This window comes from Meriones unguiculatus, chromosome 17, assembly GCF_030254825.1.
Source record: "Meriones unguiculatus strain TT.TT164.6M chromosome 17, Bangor_MerUng_6.1, whole genome shotgun sequence".
NCBI classification, from domain to species: domain Eukaryota; kingdom Metazoa; phylum Chordata; class Mammalia; order Rodentia; family Muridae; genus Meriones; species Meriones unguiculatus.
Window position 1 is genome coordinate 33,476,185 of NC_083364.1, and position 18,749 is coordinate 33,494,933.

General features: G+C 39.3%; 1 protein-coding gene across 4 annotated transcripts in view; it reads left to right on the top strand.

Annotated features, from left to right (window-relative positions):
- The window catches only part of Opa1 (OPA1 mitochondrial dynamin like GTPase), a 72,906-nt gene that overhangs the window by 31,775 nt on the left and 22,382 nt on the right, over positions 1 to 18,749 (top strand). For all 4 annotated transcript variants that reach the window (XM_060370171.1, XM_060370173.1, XM_060370172.1 and 1 more), the window contains 14 exons: positions 46 to 176; positions 1,967 to 2,039; positions 2,135 to 2,207; positions 2,996 to 3,111; positions 3,688 to 3,752; positions 4,373 to 4,449; positions 7,799 to 7,964; positions 9,756 to 9,908; positions 10,191 to 10,299; positions 10,563 to 10,642; positions 13,746 to 13,886; positions 16,857 to 16,973; positions 17,736 to 17,829; positions 18,221 to 18,331. In XM_060370171.1, the coding sequence (XP_060226154.1) occupies positions 46 to 176; positions 1,967 to 2,039; positions 2,135 to 2,207; positions 2,996 to 3,111; positions 3,688 to 3,752; positions 4,373 to 4,449; positions 7,799 to 7,964; positions 9,756 to 9,908; positions 10,191 to 10,299; positions 10,563 to 10,642; positions 13,746 to 13,886; positions 16,857 to 16,973; positions 17,736 to 17,829; positions 18,221 to 18,331 (1,506 nt within the window). The remainder of the gene's footprint in view (positions 1 to 45; positions 177 to 1,966; positions 2,040 to 2,134; positions 2,208 to 2,995; positions 3,112 to 3,687; positions 3,753 to 4,372; positions 4,450 to 7,798; positions 7,965 to 9,755; positions 9,909 to 10,190; positions 10,300 to 10,562; positions 10,643 to 13,745; positions 13,887 to 16,856; positions 16,974 to 17,735; positions 17,830 to 18,220; positions 18,332 to 18,749) is intronic.

Genomic DNA, 18,749 nt, shown 5'->3' on the forward strand with positions numbered 1-18,749 from the left:
CAATCCGCTTTGTAATTATTACGCTATTGTTTTTCCTTTTTTCAGATGGATCTGTAGATGCTGAGCGTAGCATCGTTACAGATTTGGTCAGTCAAATGGATCCTCACGGAAGAAGAACAATATTTGTTTTGACCAAAGTGGATCTGGCGGAAAAAAACGTAGCCAGTCCAAGCAGGGTGAGGGCACGCTCTTTATTGTGAGAACAAGTGTGCATGTGTGTGTGTGTGAGAGAGAGAGACAGAAACAAGGACTACTCAGGCTTTTTTTCTTTTCCATATGGGTTCTGGGAATCTCTATAAGTTCTTTCTGGGTGCAGATCTGACTTAAGACATACTGTTTAAAGTACACAATGGTAGTTGAACATAAAGAAGATTTGCTTAATTTTAAATCCTGGCACTACCAATTGCTAGCTGTATGATCTTGGGGTAGTAATTTATTCACTTTTCAATGCTTAGGCTCCTCATTTGGTAGGAATGAAGACATTTATGATATGATCTCATAGGTTGTGATGAGTTAATAGTAGTAATGCACAGTGGTTAGAGTAGTTCTCAAGCACAAAGTGTTGTATACCTGGTGACCAGCTTGTTTACAAATGATAAATTCATATTCTGTAGTTGCCTATAAAACAGTGGTGTCGGGTCCTCATCCCCACTGCTTCTGCAAAGGATGTCTCTCTTTCCCACCTTAACCTGTGGGACTTTGGCTCTCTGTCAGTGTCCTCAAACATACCAGCTGCAGGGATGGTGATTCTCTTGAAGGACTCAGGGCTCGCCACATAGTCGTTCTTGCCTCCAAGATGCATTGCAGAGCCATGAAGGAGAAGATGCACGGGATACAGTCTACAGGCATCCTACTCGTGTTTCCAGGACCCTTCACCCAGATGCTAGTCAGAGGCAGTACCAAAAGTTCAAATTCTCAGAAGAAAACTGGTCAGCACATACCTACCACATTACTTACCTAGGAATGATATTTGAGATCCATGTGAAGCTTACTTCAGGCCTTTCTGTGGCCTAGACTCTGCTTTAGCCCAGATTCAACTTGTCCTATCCAGTGTTAATCTAAATAGGCCTCCCAGAAGTGGAAATTCTTGCATCATGTGTGAATGATAGATTGATGTAAACATGCATTTTCCTGGGTCCAGACTCCATAATTTTTATTACACTCAGAAAAGCATTTTTATCCTTAAGAGCTGAAAACCAACCCAAAATATGTTTTAAGTAGGGATGAAAGGAGAAATGAGTAAAAACAATCCAACTTGGTTAGACTTTATATACTCAGGGCCCACAAGATGTGTCAGCAGATAAAGGTGCTGTGGCCAAATCTGACCTGAGTTCGGTCCCTGGAACCCACAGAGTAGAAGGAGAGAGCTGACCCCACAGTTGTCTTCTGACCTCCATTTGCATACCCATACATTGCATATACAAATAAAAAATTAATTCTTTAATTTAGTAGAATAATTTAAATTTTTAAATACTGAAACTATAAGGAAAGAGTAGTACCTGCCTCTGCCTCTGGAGTGCTGGGATTAAAGGTGTGCACCACCACACCCAGCTCAAGAGTAATAAAGCTATTTATTGAGTGTGTCTCTGTGCTAGGCAAGCACTGTGCTGAGTGTCATTTTCTCATCACCTCTATAACCTTTTATTAAAACGAGCTCGCTTACTTAAGATCACATAGCTAGTAAGTGACAGAGCAAGAACTCCAGCCAACGTCTGGCTCAGAAGCACTATGAGTCATTCCAAGTTTTAATCTTGACATACATTGCAATAAAACATTTTCAGTGTAGTAAAGTTAAATGTATTTCCCTTAATAATCAAAACGCATTTATATTGCTTTTGAACAGATGTATATGTATGCTGATATGTAATAGAGTTTTTTTAATAGTTTGCTTTTTAACTTTCATGTGTGCTTTTAAAAATCAAATGAGTCTATATTTCACATTTATTTTTCCAATATATTAAAATAGATACAACAGATCATTGAAGGCAAGCTTTTCCCAATGAAAGCTCTGGGTTATTTTGCTGTCGTGACAGGAAAAGGTATGCAAAGATGGGCTGTTATAACTTACTTTTAGTTTTTGTTGTTTTCAGATAATAAAGATTAATTTTCTTGGTGAAAATTTGCTCTTTCCTAGGAAACAGTTCTGAAAGCATTGAAGCTATAAGAGAATATGAAGAAGAATTTTTTCAGAATTCAAAACTCTTAAAGTAGGTGTCATATTATAATACCCAAAGACTTTACAGTGAGAGCAGAGCTTACACTGAACTTTGTTGATCCTGTCCTGTGGTGGTTAGCTGACTGTTGGCTGTTGGTGCACATGGTGGTCTGTAGCTAACGAGGTTGTCCTTGAGTACTCTCAGACAGATTGGGAAGCAGTTTACCACTGGTACAGTAGATGGCAGGACAGACTGCCTCTGCAAGTGTGCACTGAGAGACAACCCTGACACCTCTTATGTTCTTTTCCCTACAGCATGATTCTTCTAATTAACTTTTTAAAATATGTGTGCACATTTCTCTTATAGTAGAAAAAGTTGGATGGGGAGGAGGCAACAGGATATCCCTAAATAGATACCTGAAGAAACTGGCAGAAAATAAGACACTGAACCATACAGCAAAACAGAAGGACTAAAAGAGCAATTGAATTATACTGAAAGTTTCTACATGGAGTTCTAGAACTAGGAAAAGCATAGTTGCCTCCAGATTGGTACAGAAGCAAGGAAAGTTCCTGCAGTTACAGCTCAAGAATTCTGTTTTTATTAGCAAGGAAATAAGGACCTTGTAGACCTGTGTGGTCCATTGTGGTTCTTACTAGCCAAGTGCACTCACCAGACAAAAGCTACACTAACCATATACTTCAAGAGCTCAGTGCTAGTGCTGCCATACTGGACAGCTCAGATAGACCCATTCTCCTTAAAGAAAGTTTGATTGGGCAGTGATAGTGTGAGGTAAGTGCTCCTTTGTCATTCTGACACACTTTAGCTCTGGTCTCCTGTAGGACAAGTATGCTAAAGGCGCACCAGGTCACTACAAGAAATCTCAGCCTTGCTGTGTCGGACTGCTTTTGGAAAATGGTTCGAGAGTCAGTTGAACAACAGGCTGACAGTTTCAAAGGTAAGGTGGCTTCTTAAAGCGAGCCCACAAATCCAGCCATATGACAGTCATCTGAATTCAGGAGACTTTTCTCTCCCTTTCTCAGTCCCCAAGTACTTGATTGATTGATTATTGGACAACAGCTAGAAAATGGAGAAATGTAAACCTTCTGTTGTACAAGAACTGATTTTCCCTTGCAGAGGCAGTAGTGCTTAGAGAAAGCCTGTAGAGAACTTGGATTTTCCCTGACAGGAAGAAGGAAGACCCTGGGCAGCACTACATTGTACTGTTTTCCCCACATCCACACTCTCTGCACAAGTCTTCACATCCATAGCGACAGGCAGTGAGAACAGACTCTCCTCCCCTCTTGCCCTTTGGAAAGTTTACTTGCGACTTTTGTCACTTGGTGCCACCGCAGTTTTGTGTTATCTTCATTTCCATTTTACAGAAGAGGACACAAAGCTGCAGCGTAATTTTTGTGACCAGTGTCACAAAGCATTAGACCCAGGATCCGAATTACAAAGTATTGAGGTAGCCACCAACTACCGCATCTCAAAGAAGGAGCAGTCAGATTTGACCGTCTTTCTTTCTCCACAGCAACACGCTTTAACCTGGAGACGGAGTGGAAGAACAACTACCCCCGCCTGCGAGAGCTCGACAGGGTAAGGATCTGAGTGCTCTGGTCAACAACAACTCTTGCTCACAGAGTTGTTGAGCTGACAAGCTAGATTGCTGTGTTTTTAATGATAATTGCTCGAGAGTAGTTGTCTTTTCTACAATAATTTAAACTGTTATAATGCTTTAAAATGAAGCTGTAGAAACATGTTAAATGTTTTCTGAGAAAATTTGGCTGTTCTTTAGAAGTTTTATCAATGTATACCTGTGTATGTAATTTTTGTTTTTAGTTATACATTAGCTTTTTGCTTTCTTGGTATTAATCTTGGAGGTATATGGTCTTATTTAATGGGAGTAAATACTGTTTTTCTTCAATTTTAAAATAGCATTAGTTGTAAGACCCAGCATTAACTTACTGTTACTGATCACTAAATTCTATGTGTTGGTTCTTTAGCAGCTGTTTAAAACTGCAGTCAGGACTGGAAAGGAGACATTGTCTTACCTGACTAATGATACTCCTACAGGAGGCTCCACAGTCACTATAGTCTTACATCTTCAAGCCAAAACGTAGTCCTCCTGTGCGTGTCCTCCTTTTGATTATCTCTGAAGGTCAAGACAGGACAAATGTAGTGTCCTGTCAATCCTAACTTGTGTCTGTGTTGCCTAGAATGAACTATTTGAGAAAGCTAAAAATGAGATCCTCGATGAAGTTATCAGTCTGAGCCAGGTTACTCCGAAACACTGGTGAGTATCAGTCCTCCCCCCAGCATCTCTCACCCTAACATAGAAGACGCAGGGACTTTCGCTGCCTGCGCTCCTTCAAAGAGAAGTAGGCCAAAGCACAAAGGGTGTCTCCTTAAAAGAAAGCTGCAGTTGTAGTCTATCTGCTGAATGGCTAGACAGTAGCTTACTCAAGGTGCCCTTTGAGTCCGGTTTTATCTTTGGCTTATCTTCTACTTGTTCTTAAGAAATACAAAGTTGTGATTTCTATAGAATCATTTACACATAATTTCATAAAATTGTCACAAAATAGCTTATCAGGACTGGATATTACTATTAAGCATCCTAGGGAACACTGATTTTAAAGGAAGAATGCTCTATGCTTTTTAGCTCTGTTTCCAGGGCAGAACTGGTGATTTCTGTAACATGTATGTACTGAATTGTGCACAATAACATTTTTTAATTTTATGTGTATGAGTGTTTTGCCTACACGTGTCTGTGGCCACAGATATGTATACCTGTGGCCCATAGAAGCCAGAAGAGGACGCTGGATCTTCTGGAACTGGAGTTGCAGATGGTTATGAGGTGCTGGTATAGAACTGTACCCTCTGATACAGCCCCCAGTTCTCTTAATCGCTGAGCCCTCTCTCTCCAGACTCACTGTTTGTTATGGAGGGGTTTTTGTTTTGCTTGTTTTGTTCTGTACTTTCTTCCCACTTAAGTTTTTTTTTTTTAAGTAGTAAGTTCATCCATTTGAAACATTGTCATATGAATCCTATGGCAAGCTATCATCTTTAGTTTATGTTTATGTAAATATAGGTATTCTTAAATTTATTGAAACAGGGCCTTATAAATCAAAGACGGTGGCAGACACTAATCCCAGCACACAGGAGGAGGAAGCAGGAGAATCACAAATTCCGAGGCAGCCTATACTCATGGGCAACCTTGTAGCAGCAGCAAGACAGACTACATGTAGCTCAAACAAACTACATGAAAAAAAGCCCAAAATATTTGTAATTGTATTTTAATTAACAAATTACTCATGCCTGAACTATATTCTAATAAACCTATGGTATTTAAGAAGGTTATCACTCTTGGCACAAAAGTGTGTGTGTGTGTGTGTGTGTGTGTGTGTACTTTTCCCCCAGTACCTGTTTGCTCAGTGACAAATTATCACTCTGAATCAAAACACCAGCGTTTCATCCCTAAGTCTGAATTTGTTCTCACTAGTTTCCTCATCTCTGTGCCCTTCCTTCCTCAGTAATAACTCCCCTCTTTCTTTAAGTCATCAATACTTGCCTGATTTTTAATCTCTCCTTGTTAAGAAAAAGATATCTGGTCTTATTTTTACTGTTGACCAATTAATCAAATATATTAATCTCAACAAACTGTTGTGTTTTTTCTTCATATTTTAAATGAGTTCAATGACTTTATATAATTCAGTTAGCTCTTGAAATTGCAAGACAGATACAAATATACAGATGTGTACATGAGTAAATTTAAAATGTACATAAGTATAATTAATTACTGTATAGTAACTGCCTTCCTAGGTCGTATGAGGGTAATGTACATAAAAGGCAATTTATGAATCATAACTAATGGATAAGGATGCAGGCAGCAGCTTATCCAGCCAAGGCCCTGTGTTCTCTTCAGTACCACCAAGAGAAAAAAAAAAAAAAGCCCATAGCTAATAATGTCATTTTTGGTAGAGAAAAATGTGATCCTTCTACAAATTAATTTGTTACCATAAATAAGATTAGTTTTGCTTAATATACAGGACTTAACAGAGTTGTGAAAAGACAATAAAAGATAGTTCCCGCAGAGAAGACACAGCCCAGAACTAGAACATCTGGTGGCTGAGAATTCTCAGCTACCTCATCAGATGACCGCTAGTGATTTTTCTTATCACAAGGGACAGAATAGCCTTTCCCAGCCTTAAATGTTCATGCTTCAATGTACTTAACTACATTATACCAAAGATACTTCAGCAGCATAGTTGAAATTACCTTGGACCAATGTTTCTCAACCTTTTTAATGCTATAAACCTTTAATATAGTTCTTCATGAAATTATTTTGTTGATACTTTGTAACTAATTTTGCTGCTTTTATGAATTATAATATAAATATCTGATGTGCAGATAATCTTAGGTGACCTCCGTGAAAGGACTGTTCAGCCTCCACCAAGGAGTCACAACTAACAGGTTGAGGACTGCTGCCTTAGGGTTTTTGTTGGTATTACTTAATGGCCCTTTAAGATGGATGCCTTAGATCTGTGAACTATTAAAGTCCTAGGTCTGTATAGTAAGTACTGTATGTTCTAATGGGATCATTTGTTATTTACTTACAGACATCCTGCATACTTTAGCCATATTTTAAGAAAGGAATCCTGGGGCTTCAACTTGCCACGTGATGCGTTACAGTAGTAAATATCCACAGTACATTTGTCCAGCAATGTACATGATCTATAAGATCCAGCTACTGATATTAAATGAAATGCTGGTGTGCCATTAACACATAACCATCTTTTCTAGCACAATAATTGGCTGGTTTTAAGGAAATACACTTTTGTGAAGTCCAGTATTATGATATGTGTGCAATTTTTGGTGAAAGTATTAAGTTTACCTTGATTTGTTTAAAACACTAAAATAAAAATGGGGAAAACATACAGTTGTTTTACATCCCCTAATTCAAATGCAAGGACTCTGAACTGTGCAGTATTATCATGTGAAACTTCAAGAGTGGATTGGTGTTAAGTAAAGACAGCAGCAAGAGGATTGCAAAGTCAGGAGGTGAGAGAAAGAAAGAAAACTTGAGTGTTCCCATAGCCTTCTCATAGAGAGAGGCAAAGGGCAAAGATAAAACAGGAGCTGTTAGCAAGTTTGTTAAGGCTGTTCATTCAAGTGAAGAAACTATAAGCAAGTAAACATGTATGAGGTCACACAACTTTACTGTGGGTAGCAGAACAAGAAATAGTGAAGACCATCAAGGAACAGGTGGGTGGATGAGCCAGTGTACACAATTGGAGGTGTTTAGCAATAAAAAGAAGTGAAGTGGTAATACATGTAGCACAGATTTCATAAGTGTGTTGGGTGAGAGAATGTAGGTGGAACAGTACACACTACATGATCGCATTTATGTAAAGTTCTAGGAAATGCAAAGTAACCATAATAACAACAGCAAATAGAGTGGTTACAGAGCTGATGACAGACATTTTTCTTGGTTTCTATGATTCACAAATGTATACATATCCCAAATTTATCAGCCCTTCAAATATTTGTAGTTAGCCGCTATAGCTCATGATACTTCAGGCAAGCTATTTTTAAAAAGTTGAATGCCATATCAGCTTTCAAGAACATCTCCTTTTCAATTTCAGGGAGGAAATCCTTCAGCAGTCTCTGTGGGAGAGAGTGTCAACGCATGTGATTGAGAACATCTACCTTCCAGCTGCACAGACCATGAACTCAGGAACATTTAACACCACGGTGGACATCAAGCTCAAACAGTGGACTGACAAGCAGCTTCCTAACAAAGCAGTCGAGGTTAGGATATAATGTAATTAAATGGGTAAGAAGCATGGTCTGGAGGGCATAGGTGTTGTGGGTTGTGGGCCTTACTTCCTCGCAGTTGCTATCTTTCCCTTAACACTATATTTTTGAACTGCTCCTGCCTCTGCTAGAGCTGACCTTGAGATTGTTCTGAGTTGCTGCTAACATGAAAGTTTACTAATCAGGATGCTGTTTGCCTAAAGGCCTTGCTTCTCCTTCTAAAGATAACATTTAATAAAACCAGCAAAACTATGTTAAAGGTGAAATAACTTCTGTGAATTGATAAGGAGTATCTTTAAATGGACTAAACATTTAAACATTTCCATTTTTACATTTTCTCCAGGACCTATATATAGCCTATGACGTATGCATTGAGTTAGGGACCTGCTAGTTTGGATAGCTGTCCTACTTGCTTAACCTTCGTGCAGCTTCACCGAGGAGCTGGGTGATAATGTTGCCCACCTGCCAGGGCTGCTATCAGGATTAGATGAGTTAATATGTAAAACACTTAGGTAAAACCTGTTTAGTTCATAGCAGCCACTCTGGATCATCTACATTACTGACATTCGTCCTGCCTCTTACTCAGGCTGAGTCCAGTGTGTCCTGGACCCTGTGAAGGGTTGCCAAAAACTTGTGATCAAAACTAAGAGTGATTGTTCTTCATGCCTCCCTTGGAAATAGCATAGGTTCCTTCCTGTCCTGCTGCAGTCTGGCCTCTTCAGCACTGTTCTCATTTTCCTTGGCCCCTGCAGCCTCTGCCTATGTTGCATGTTGCTGAACTCTGCTCATTTCTTTATATACCATGAAAATAATTGGAGAGCGGCTGCCTCTTGTTACTAGCTCTTCTCACAGTATTCTGGGTGTGTCTAGAGATCGGATATTTACATAGCCAGAGCTTCCAGCCGTGAAACTAGTCATCAGGACATCAGTATCTGTCTTTCTACTTTCTGCCCTGGACTTGGTGTGGAGAGACGGAGAGAAGCTGATTTGGGTAGGAGGTTCATCCCATCCCATGCTGGCCTTGGTGGTACATACCTGTAATACTCTCCCTAGAGAGGCTGAATTGTCTCAATTCACAACTGACACAACAACCTCACCGCACCATCGAGCTGAGCTTTTGCCCTGTGCTCTTCCTTTCAGTTGAGATGAATAAAAGTTAGCTGAACCACAAAGCTGAATGATTAATACTTGAAGCTTTTAATATGTGCCTGCTCACAGGCACAAATGTAAAGGTGACTGACTCAGCAAGAACTTAAACTTGGCATGGTGTGGAAGCAGCAGGTAGACTCAGATGTGCTATTGATGGAAATGATTGACATAAATGTGCTGGCAGACTTGGGTGCTGGACTTGCCTAGAGGGGCCGACCCTGCTCAGCTCAGCAAGTGGCATCCTGTGGGAAAAGCATGACCTGATTGTTTCCAGGTTGTTCTCAGTCGTTGGAGGTACAGGTGTAGTTGTGAAGTCTCAGTGTTTAAAATTGGCAGCATTTTTTTTTTTAAACAGGTCCTCTGTGTATCACCCTGGCCATCTTAGAACTCAATATGTAAACCAGGCTGGCCTTGAACTAACAGAGATCACCTGCCTGTGCCTCCTGAGTGCTGGGATTAATGGCATGTAATACTGCACCCCACTGTGCTGCCTCTTTGTTAGTGTGAATGCATTTACCAAAGAACAGCATTTCCTGAGCAGCTGCTGGACCACAGCTGCTTGTTGTGTTCTGTCTTCATGATGCATGTTTAATAAGAGTTAATAGTCTTAACTACAGCTTCTTCTTCTATACCTAGGTAGCTTGGGAGACGCTACAGGAGGAGTTCTCCCGCTTCATGACGGAGCCCAAAGGAAAGGAACATGATGACATATTTGACAAGCTGAAGGAGGCTGTGAAGGAAGAGAGTATCAAGCGACACAAGTGGAATGACTTTGCAGAAGACAGCTTGGTAGGCCTCCACCTGACTCACACAGTCAATGTGCTGTCCACTTACCTTACCCCTCAGTTAGCTCTATAATGTCAGCCTCAAGGAGCTCCACTCTAGTTTTTTGGTAAAAAAAAAAAAAAATGACAGATGCAGCCAATAGAAGGAGCTTCTGCATTTTTGTGGAGGTAACCTACTGTTCTGTTATTTGTTATGTTTAATATTTGCTAAGTTGGCAGCTTAACTAAAATTGTTGACATGTGGGAACATAAGTTAAATTAGCTTTTTCTGTCCTGACCATTTCAGAGGGTCATTCAGCACAATGCTTTAGAAGACCGGTCCATATCGGATAAGCAACAGTGGGATGCAGCCATTTACTTTATGGAAGAGGCACTGCAAGCTCGTCTCAAGGACAGTAAGTAGGGTTGTGAGCTCTGGAATTGCCAGCATTGTAAAATATAATCAGCAGGCCACAGAGATAGCTCAGGGAGTAAAGCAACTGCCGTGAAAGCCTTGCTACCCAGGTCAGATCCCTGGAACCCACAGAACAAACAGAAAACAGACTCCCAAAAGCTGTCCTCTGACCTCCACCCATGCACTGGGACATGTGCGCTTTCAAATTCACACACATAGCATATATGTCCATGCATAATACATTAATTTTTATCTTTCTTTTAGCTGAAAATACTATCGAAAACATGATAGGGCCAGACTGGAAAAAGAGGTGGATGTACTGGAAGAATCGGACCCAAGAGCAGGTAGGAACAAAAACATCTGTCTTCATGATGGCATTTTGCCCATAGTATGGCTTGGCATTGTGGTTTTCTATAGCCCAGGCTGGCCTTGAACACACAGAGGTTCTTCTGCTTCAGTCTCCTGCTTGCTGAGATGACAGGCTTGTGCCACCACATCCTCCTTCATTTTGCTTATTTCAGTTCAGGCGATAAACATACAGTCTTGTAACAGACGATGCCTCTGTGGGTAAGAGTTCTTACTACATACGTAAGCATGGAACTTGAGTTCAGATCCCAGTATTCCAAGAGTTCAGCATGGCTGCATGAGCGCCTGTGACCACAGTGATCTGAGAGTAGAGACGAGATCTCGGAGGCCACTGGCTGCCAGCCTAGCTCCACGGGAAAGCTTGTTTAAAGGAATGAGGTAAAGAGTGACAGTACTCACACGCGCACATGCTTGCACATGCACACATAGGCACATGTCCATATGCGCACACAATGTTCTCATGGCTCTAAGAAGATCCTTCAGACTTTTAGTTACATTAGCCTTTCTAAAATATAATCAATCTGTTTTACCAAAAGATTAAGAAAAGATGAAATGGGGCTAGAGAGATGGCTCAGCACTGGCTGTTCTTCCAAAGGTCCTGATTTTAATTCCCAGCAACCACATGATGGCTCACAACCATCTATAGTGAGATCTGTTGCCCTCTTCTGGGGTGTAGGCATACATGCAGGTAGAATACTGTATAAATAAATAATAAATAAATAAATATTTTAAAATAAAAGGAAATGTGCTTCTTTTGCAGCTGACTACCTTGTTCTTTTCAGTTTTCTAATTAAGGTTCAAAAAAAAAGAGTAGTTAGGCTAGAGAGATGGCTCAGTGGTTAAAGCACTTGCTGCTCTTATAAGACATCGGTTTGGTCTGTTCCCAGCATCCACAAGACAGTTCATTATCCATCTATAACTAGTTCCAAAGGATCTAACATCCTCTTCTGGCCTCTTAGGGCACCAGGCATACACATGATTATTGCCCTGTTTTATAACTCTATCTCATTCTTCAGTTCAGTCCTTCTTTTTTTTTTTTCCTCTTTTGGTTTTTTGAGACCAGTTTCTCTGTGTAGCCGGGCTGGCCTCAAACTCATAGGGATCTGCCTACCACTGTCTCCCATGTGCTGGGATTAAAGGCGTTCAGTTCTTAAGGGGAAGTGCATAAATAGAATATAGAATCAAAATACATAAGTGAGTGAAATAATGAGGAAAATCAGTGGTATCCAGTCCACTTACTGTTGTTTCCTCTGTTTGCTGAATCTACTTAACTAGCCAAAAGGATGCTAACATATGGCACAATTTGGAGGTAAAGAGAGTAAAATACTCCCATTTTTTCTTTGTTTTCATTTAAATTTTAAATAAAGTTAATGAAATATATGAGCGAAGCCATTTCTTTTCTGATGTCCCACACTTCTTATTTCATAAGCTCCCTAAATGAAGTGATTTGACCCTGAGTCAGCAATACATCTGTTCTGACTGCCATGCAGATGGGTTGAGAAAAGGTCTGTCTGAAAGAACTTGTAGGGTCTCTCAATCACAGATGCCTGGCTTGGAAGAAATGTTGATTAGAAACAGCTGCTTTATGGCAGCTAAACTCAACATTGGGCAGGAAGCCTCAGTACTTGCCTCAGCAACTACTGGTAAATACTCTAAACAAACAGAGATAACTCTAGTCATAAATTGTTTTTCTCCACAATCCTGTAAGAGAAGCAATAATTTCATTTTAAGGCCATTGCAAAGCATGTGTATGCCTAGAAGAAGATTCTGGAAGCCCCTCCTAAATGAGCCTTCACTTCTACCCCTACCCTTGCCTCTGGACACCTACACTCAGTGACACACACACTAATAATAATAATAATAATAAAGCTCTTTTATGCCTTTATGTAACCTTCTGTTAGTTTTGTAGGAAAGCCCCACTCTGAAACATTCTAATTATATCTTAGTGGGACAGACAGCCAGGATAAATGAGAAAGGCATTTTCTTTAAAGTGGTGGTTTTAATAGCAGGTTAGTGATGATGAGAACATAGGTGTGAAGCACTCCCCGGTAGAGAATATTACACTATCAGGGCTCCTTCCCACTGCATACCGAACAGAATAGAATTGTGCAAATGGCCTGTGAAATCTGCGCTTTTATTCACAAATAATCAATCACAAAATATCCTTGTATAATGCCTGAGCAAGACTACAGCTGTGCTTCCTCGCAGATTGAGGTGAGTTCTTTTATAGTTAGTGATGTTATTAGTAATTTAAAACTAGCTAGTGTCTTTCATCATCCATGTCAAAATAGAGGATTAAAAAGTAACAAGATGAACTGAGTTGGACAATATCAGAGTCTTACTTTGAAACATATAATTAGCATGTGTTTTCTTCCTTTCCTGAGATTAATGCATGGTATCAAAGAGGAGGCTGAAAGTGAACTAAGGATACCTCAGGAATAGTTTAAAGTATGATTTTTTTTTCTTTTTACATTTTTATTTTATGTGCATTGGTGCTTTGCCTGCATGTATATCTGCATGAGGGTGTCAGATTTTGGACTTACAGACAGTTATGCGCTGCCATGTGGGTGCTCAGGATTGAACCCAGGTCCTCTGGAAGAGTAAGTGGTCATTGCTCTTAACATCTGAGCCATCTCTCCAGCCCCCTTAAAGTATGATTTTTAATGGAAGAGCTTCTTTTGAAAAGCATCAAACTACACACTTGATATTTCATTGGTTAGAGAAGAAACACTTCACAGAGTTTGGGTCCTTCTAGGCATTTATAGAGTATTGCTTTTTCTCACATAGGCCCACATAGCCACTTTTTCTTGACACAGTTATACACTACAGTCAAAATGAAAGCCTTTCCTAAGAAGCCTGGTGCCTTAATTTCACCAATAAAACACTGTCTCACACATAAAAGATTCTAGAGCTAACCATGCATAAAGCAAGTGGCTCTCCGTTTATAGTCCTCCAAGTTTATAGCTTTTTTATCATGATTAGCAGGAATGGTCAGAAGTAACCCATTTATTAAAATGGACTTCTATTTTCACAAATGACAACTGGGAACTATCTAAACAGCCTTCTTTTAACTTGTTAAAGTGTGTTCACAACGAAACAAAGAATGAATTGGAGAAGATGCTGAAGTTCAGTGAGGAGCACCCAGCTTACCTTGCAAGTGATGAGATCACCACAGTCCGGAAGAACCTGGAATCGCGAGGAGTGGAAGTAGATCCAAGCTTGGTAAGAAATACCATCAAAGAGGTAGTGGTAGATTGCACAGTGGTAGATTGCTTGTCTAGGAAGCACGAGGCCCTGGGTTCATTCCTCAGCTCCTCCCACCCCCCAACAAAAAAAATTACAAAAACAAGAAATGCCATTGAAAGCCAGGTGTGGTAACATATGAAACACTTAGAATGTGGAGGCAGGAGTTGCAGGTCATCCTCAGATAAAAAGTGAGACTGGGGTAGCCCATACTACAAGAATGTCTCAGTAGAGGTCCACTTTCTATATCAGTATTCCTTACAGTGCAGGATTCCAGCCACTAATAAGTTATATAGCGATCCTGCTGTGAGCACGTGCACATTTACTGGCTTAATTGTAGTCATTTGATTATATGAAGAGTAGCAGTTTTAATCTCAGTTTGCTTTTTAAAGGGTAATTCGATAAATTAAGATTTGGAATTTTGGGTTCCTGCAAAAAGGGTTAAGGTATCCAGACCTTGCTTCACCTGTGTTACAGTACAGCAATTCACTTACATAGACAGATAGATGTTCATGTGTGTATTGGGGGGTGTTGTTTTTTGGTGGACTTTGTTTGTTTGTTTTAGACAAGTTCTCACTATTTATCCTTGACTGGCCTGCAACTTACTATGTAGGCCAAGCTGGCCACAAACTTACAAAGATTCACCTGCCTCTGCCTTGGAAGTGCCATGCCAGGATTAAAGGAGCAGGTCACCATTCCCAGAACATAGGTAATTATAATGTTTACAATCAATGTAGCTCAATTAATATAAGTAAATTCAGGGGCAGAAAAATGCATTTTAATTTTTTATTGAATTGGATAAGATCTTTGGATTAGATCTCATTTTCTTCATTCCTGATAAATACGAGAACAAAGTCGATATGTTAGGCCATCTTTCTTCTTAACTTCATAGTGCTTATTTGTAGCAAGTTTGTAAAAGCAGATACTGGGTCTGTATTTCCTGCTGCTTAGAAGGAAACTGAAAATCTTTAGTAGGGAACTGAAAATCTTCAAAGTTTAGCTTCAGTGCTGGAGAGATGACTCAGCCGTTAAGAGCACATGATGTTCTCATGGAGGACTTGGGTCTGGTTCCCAGCACCCACATGTCATGTAACCAATATCTCTAACTTCAGTTCCAGAGTATCTCACAGCCTCGGCAGGCTCTCCACCATGTGGTGCACAGACATACATAGGAGCAAAACACCCATACACATAAAATAAAATAAATAATCTTTTAAAAGGAAAAGAAAAGCTTACATGAAACCCAATTTGAAAAATAAATCTAGTAGGGAAAGCAACCTGAAAACCTTCCAAGCCTCCACGACTACTTTTAGATATCACCTGCTTTTATGTCTCTGGACTTACTTTAAATTCTGACTGAGGTCAGAACAAGAAACCTGGTAAGAGCCTAAGTGTTTAAGCTGCTGTAAATGTTACTTGTCAATAAATTGGACATGACACTTTTAGTTGGGTATAGATCTAATTTGTCTACGTGGTCCTAACTCTCATTATAAAAGCCCATGCAGCTGGGCCTTTTATGATGGTGAGTCTGAGGCCAGCCTGGTCAACAGAGTGAGTTCCAAGACAGCTAGGGCTATACAGAGAAACCCTGTCTCAAAAGAAAAAAAGAAAAGGCCATGTAAATTGAGCCCCCATCCCTAATTCAAACAAGGAAAATAGAAATGCTCAAAAATCTGAAACTTTTTGCTTCCATCTTGATATCACAAGAAAGGTCTTCATGTGACAGTATTCAAAATGCAAACTGTAGTGCCTAAAATTACAATTAGACTGTGTGTAAGGTATGTATAAACATGAGTGAATTTTTTGTTTATACCTTAATCCCACCTCCAAGGTATGTATGTAAATATTACAAAATCATCCCGCCCCAAATTTTATCTTCAGACCAGTTCTGGTCCCATATATGTTGGGTCAGCAATACTCAAGCTTTATGTACTTTGGTACTTTTAATTTTATGACACTTATGTTAATGCAGTAGTCATTTTCTCTTGGAAGAAGAGGGGAACAGGTTGCTACTTTTTGCAGGCAAGAATGGTTCAGTGTTGTTTGTTTGTTTTTTCTAGTAACCGTGTTTAGTACAAGAATATGGGGTGTCAAGGGATGTATGTTCTCATACAGTTCCATTGTGTTACCAGTACCGCTCCCTTTATTAATAGATAACCCAAGTTCCGCTTCATCTCCCAGATAGGGTTGATATTTGCTTTGCCTACTGACGTTATTGTTGTTACTAAATGTGATAAACATTAAATGCTCTGACAGACCATCCTGCCACAGTGGTGGGGACACTGTTGTGGCCACACTGTAACTTAGTAGAAAGGATTGCTCTCTGACTGTCTTAGTAAACATGGCCTGAGACCAGCTTCCAGGCCCTAAACTCTGTCCTTTGACAGGGTTTATAAGCTTTCCCACTCTTCTTGCCTTGTTTTCCCCACTGCTAGCTAGGCAGAGGTCATCCCTTACCAACCTACTCTGTACAAGGATTGTTTGAATGTAGCGTCATGCTTGCTTAGAAGTTTGTAGATTTTAAAGTATATAAACTGATAAACTTAATATCTGACTTGAAAAATTATGTAAGTGGATTTAAAAGGTTGGTAGAATAAGACCATTACTATTGCTTTTAATAAATTTTTTCAAGACAGTGTTTCTCTGTATAGCCCCAGCTATCCTGGAACTATCTCTGTAGACCAGGCTGGCCTAAAACTCATCGTGATCCCACCTGCCTTTGCTTCCTGAGCACTGGGATTAAAGGAGTGCACCACCACTGCCTAGCCAACAGCGTTTTTCTGTTTGTTTCGTTGTTCTACCCAGGAACTTGATTTATAGACCAGGTTGTCCTCAAACTGGAAGATCTGTCCCTCAATTAACTTTTCAAAGTAAAGTTTGTATACAACTAACCTCTCAGTGGTCAACAACATCTATGATAACACCTTTGTTTTTCTTTTCTCGTTTTAGATTAAGGATACTTGGCATCAAGTTTATAGAAGACATTTCTTAAAAACAGCTCTAAATCATTGTAACCTTTGTCGAAGAGGTTTTTATTACTACCAGAGGCATTTTATAGATTCTGAGGTAAGGCTTCACAAAGTAAAAAAAAAAAAAAAAAGTTATTTTTAGTAATAATTGTTGAAAGGTGGTAAAGAAGTAAATTTGAAGTTTACTATGAATTTTAAGCCCTTGAGCATCTGAAAGAAAATAATGTGTAACTTATAAAGAATAACCTTTTATCTTGTCAGCGATTTACCAACTTAGGAGTAACTGAATTCCATCTGGGCTGTAAGAACAAGGAAAGGGCAGTCTCTTACCCTAGAGCAACTTGAAACAGTTTTATCTTTATATTTAAGAGGAGGATTCTGTAGAGTATAGCCATTCACAGGTGTGCTGGGGACCATTGAGCAAGACTACTTTATGATGCGTGTGTGTGTGTGTGTGTGTGTGTGTGTGTGTGTGTGTGTGTGTATGATAGTTATCTTCTTACATCACTGAAATCTTGCTTTCTCTAAAAGATCTAGTAAGTTCTTATACTAGACATAGCTCTCACACCTTTTAGAGTAACCCCTAGGTGGCAGCAGACTTATGCTTTTTGTGCTTTTTCTTTCAAAGAAAAATGCTTTAAAATACCCCTTGAAAAAGCTCTGTTAATCTATGTTGTTATTAAATTGATGCTTCTAAGTGCTTTTCTGGTTCTTTTTAGCTCAAAGGAAAATTGTTTGTATGTATATATGTATTACATAAGCACTAATATTTTTACTAAAGCTTAGGAAACAAGTTCTATGTGTTTAATAAGGGCTTTGTTTTTACATTTGCATCTGATGTTCCTGACTTCACATTCAGCTGGAATGCAATGACGTGGTCCTGTTTTGGCGAATACAGCGCATGCTGGCTATCACTGCCAATACGTTAAGGCAGCAGCTTACAAATACTGAAGGTAAGGCAACTCCAAAATACAGGCTGATTAGAAAACCTTAGAATATTAATAAAACCTTGAAATATTAATAAAACTAAGTTATGTTAGAAAATGATAGGGATAAAAGATGCAGTGTACCTACTTCCATCAGATAAAAATTATACTAAAAGGTGGCATCCTGCGCATCACTGTGTGGTTTGGGATCTGTGCATCTTTTGAATGTAATGGCTTAGGGACATGTCGTCATCAGACTATGGATAAGATTTGTGCTGGTAAATGTATTACGAAGTGAGAAATGTGAATTCAAGCATAGAACTAACATGGTGATACATAATTTTCACTATATGAGGAAATTTTTCATTCTATACATTCTTAAAAACTGCTTTTCTGAGTTTTTATTTACTTTGAACAGTTAGGCGACTAGAGAAAAACGTTAAAGAGGTATTAGAAGACTTTGCTGAAGATGGTGAGAAGAAGGTTAAATTGCTTACTGGCAAACGAGTTCAGCTGGCCGAAGACCTCAGTAAGTACTTCTGCCCCAGCTTCCAAACCCCTTTCCCATTCACATATATCTGCACCCGTTTAATCTCAAGCTCAAAGGGGAGTCACAGCTTTATTGTGACTATAAAGAACTTGCTTTATTCTGAATTGTTAAATTTTTAGGTCAATCTCTTATTTTATCACTTCCAAATACTTGAATGTGTATTTCCTAAGAATAAAGATTTTTCTCCTAACAACTCCCAGAGTCAGAGTGACACTGTATCTAATCCTTAGACCTCATTCATCTCCTGCTTGGTATTGTCCTACCACCCTAACACAACTTTGCTTCCTTCATATATATATATATATATATATATATATATATATATATATGAATGGTACTTAGAAATCAAGGTCTGGGAACTAGATATATTTGTTTAGTGAAATATAATTCTTAGGCA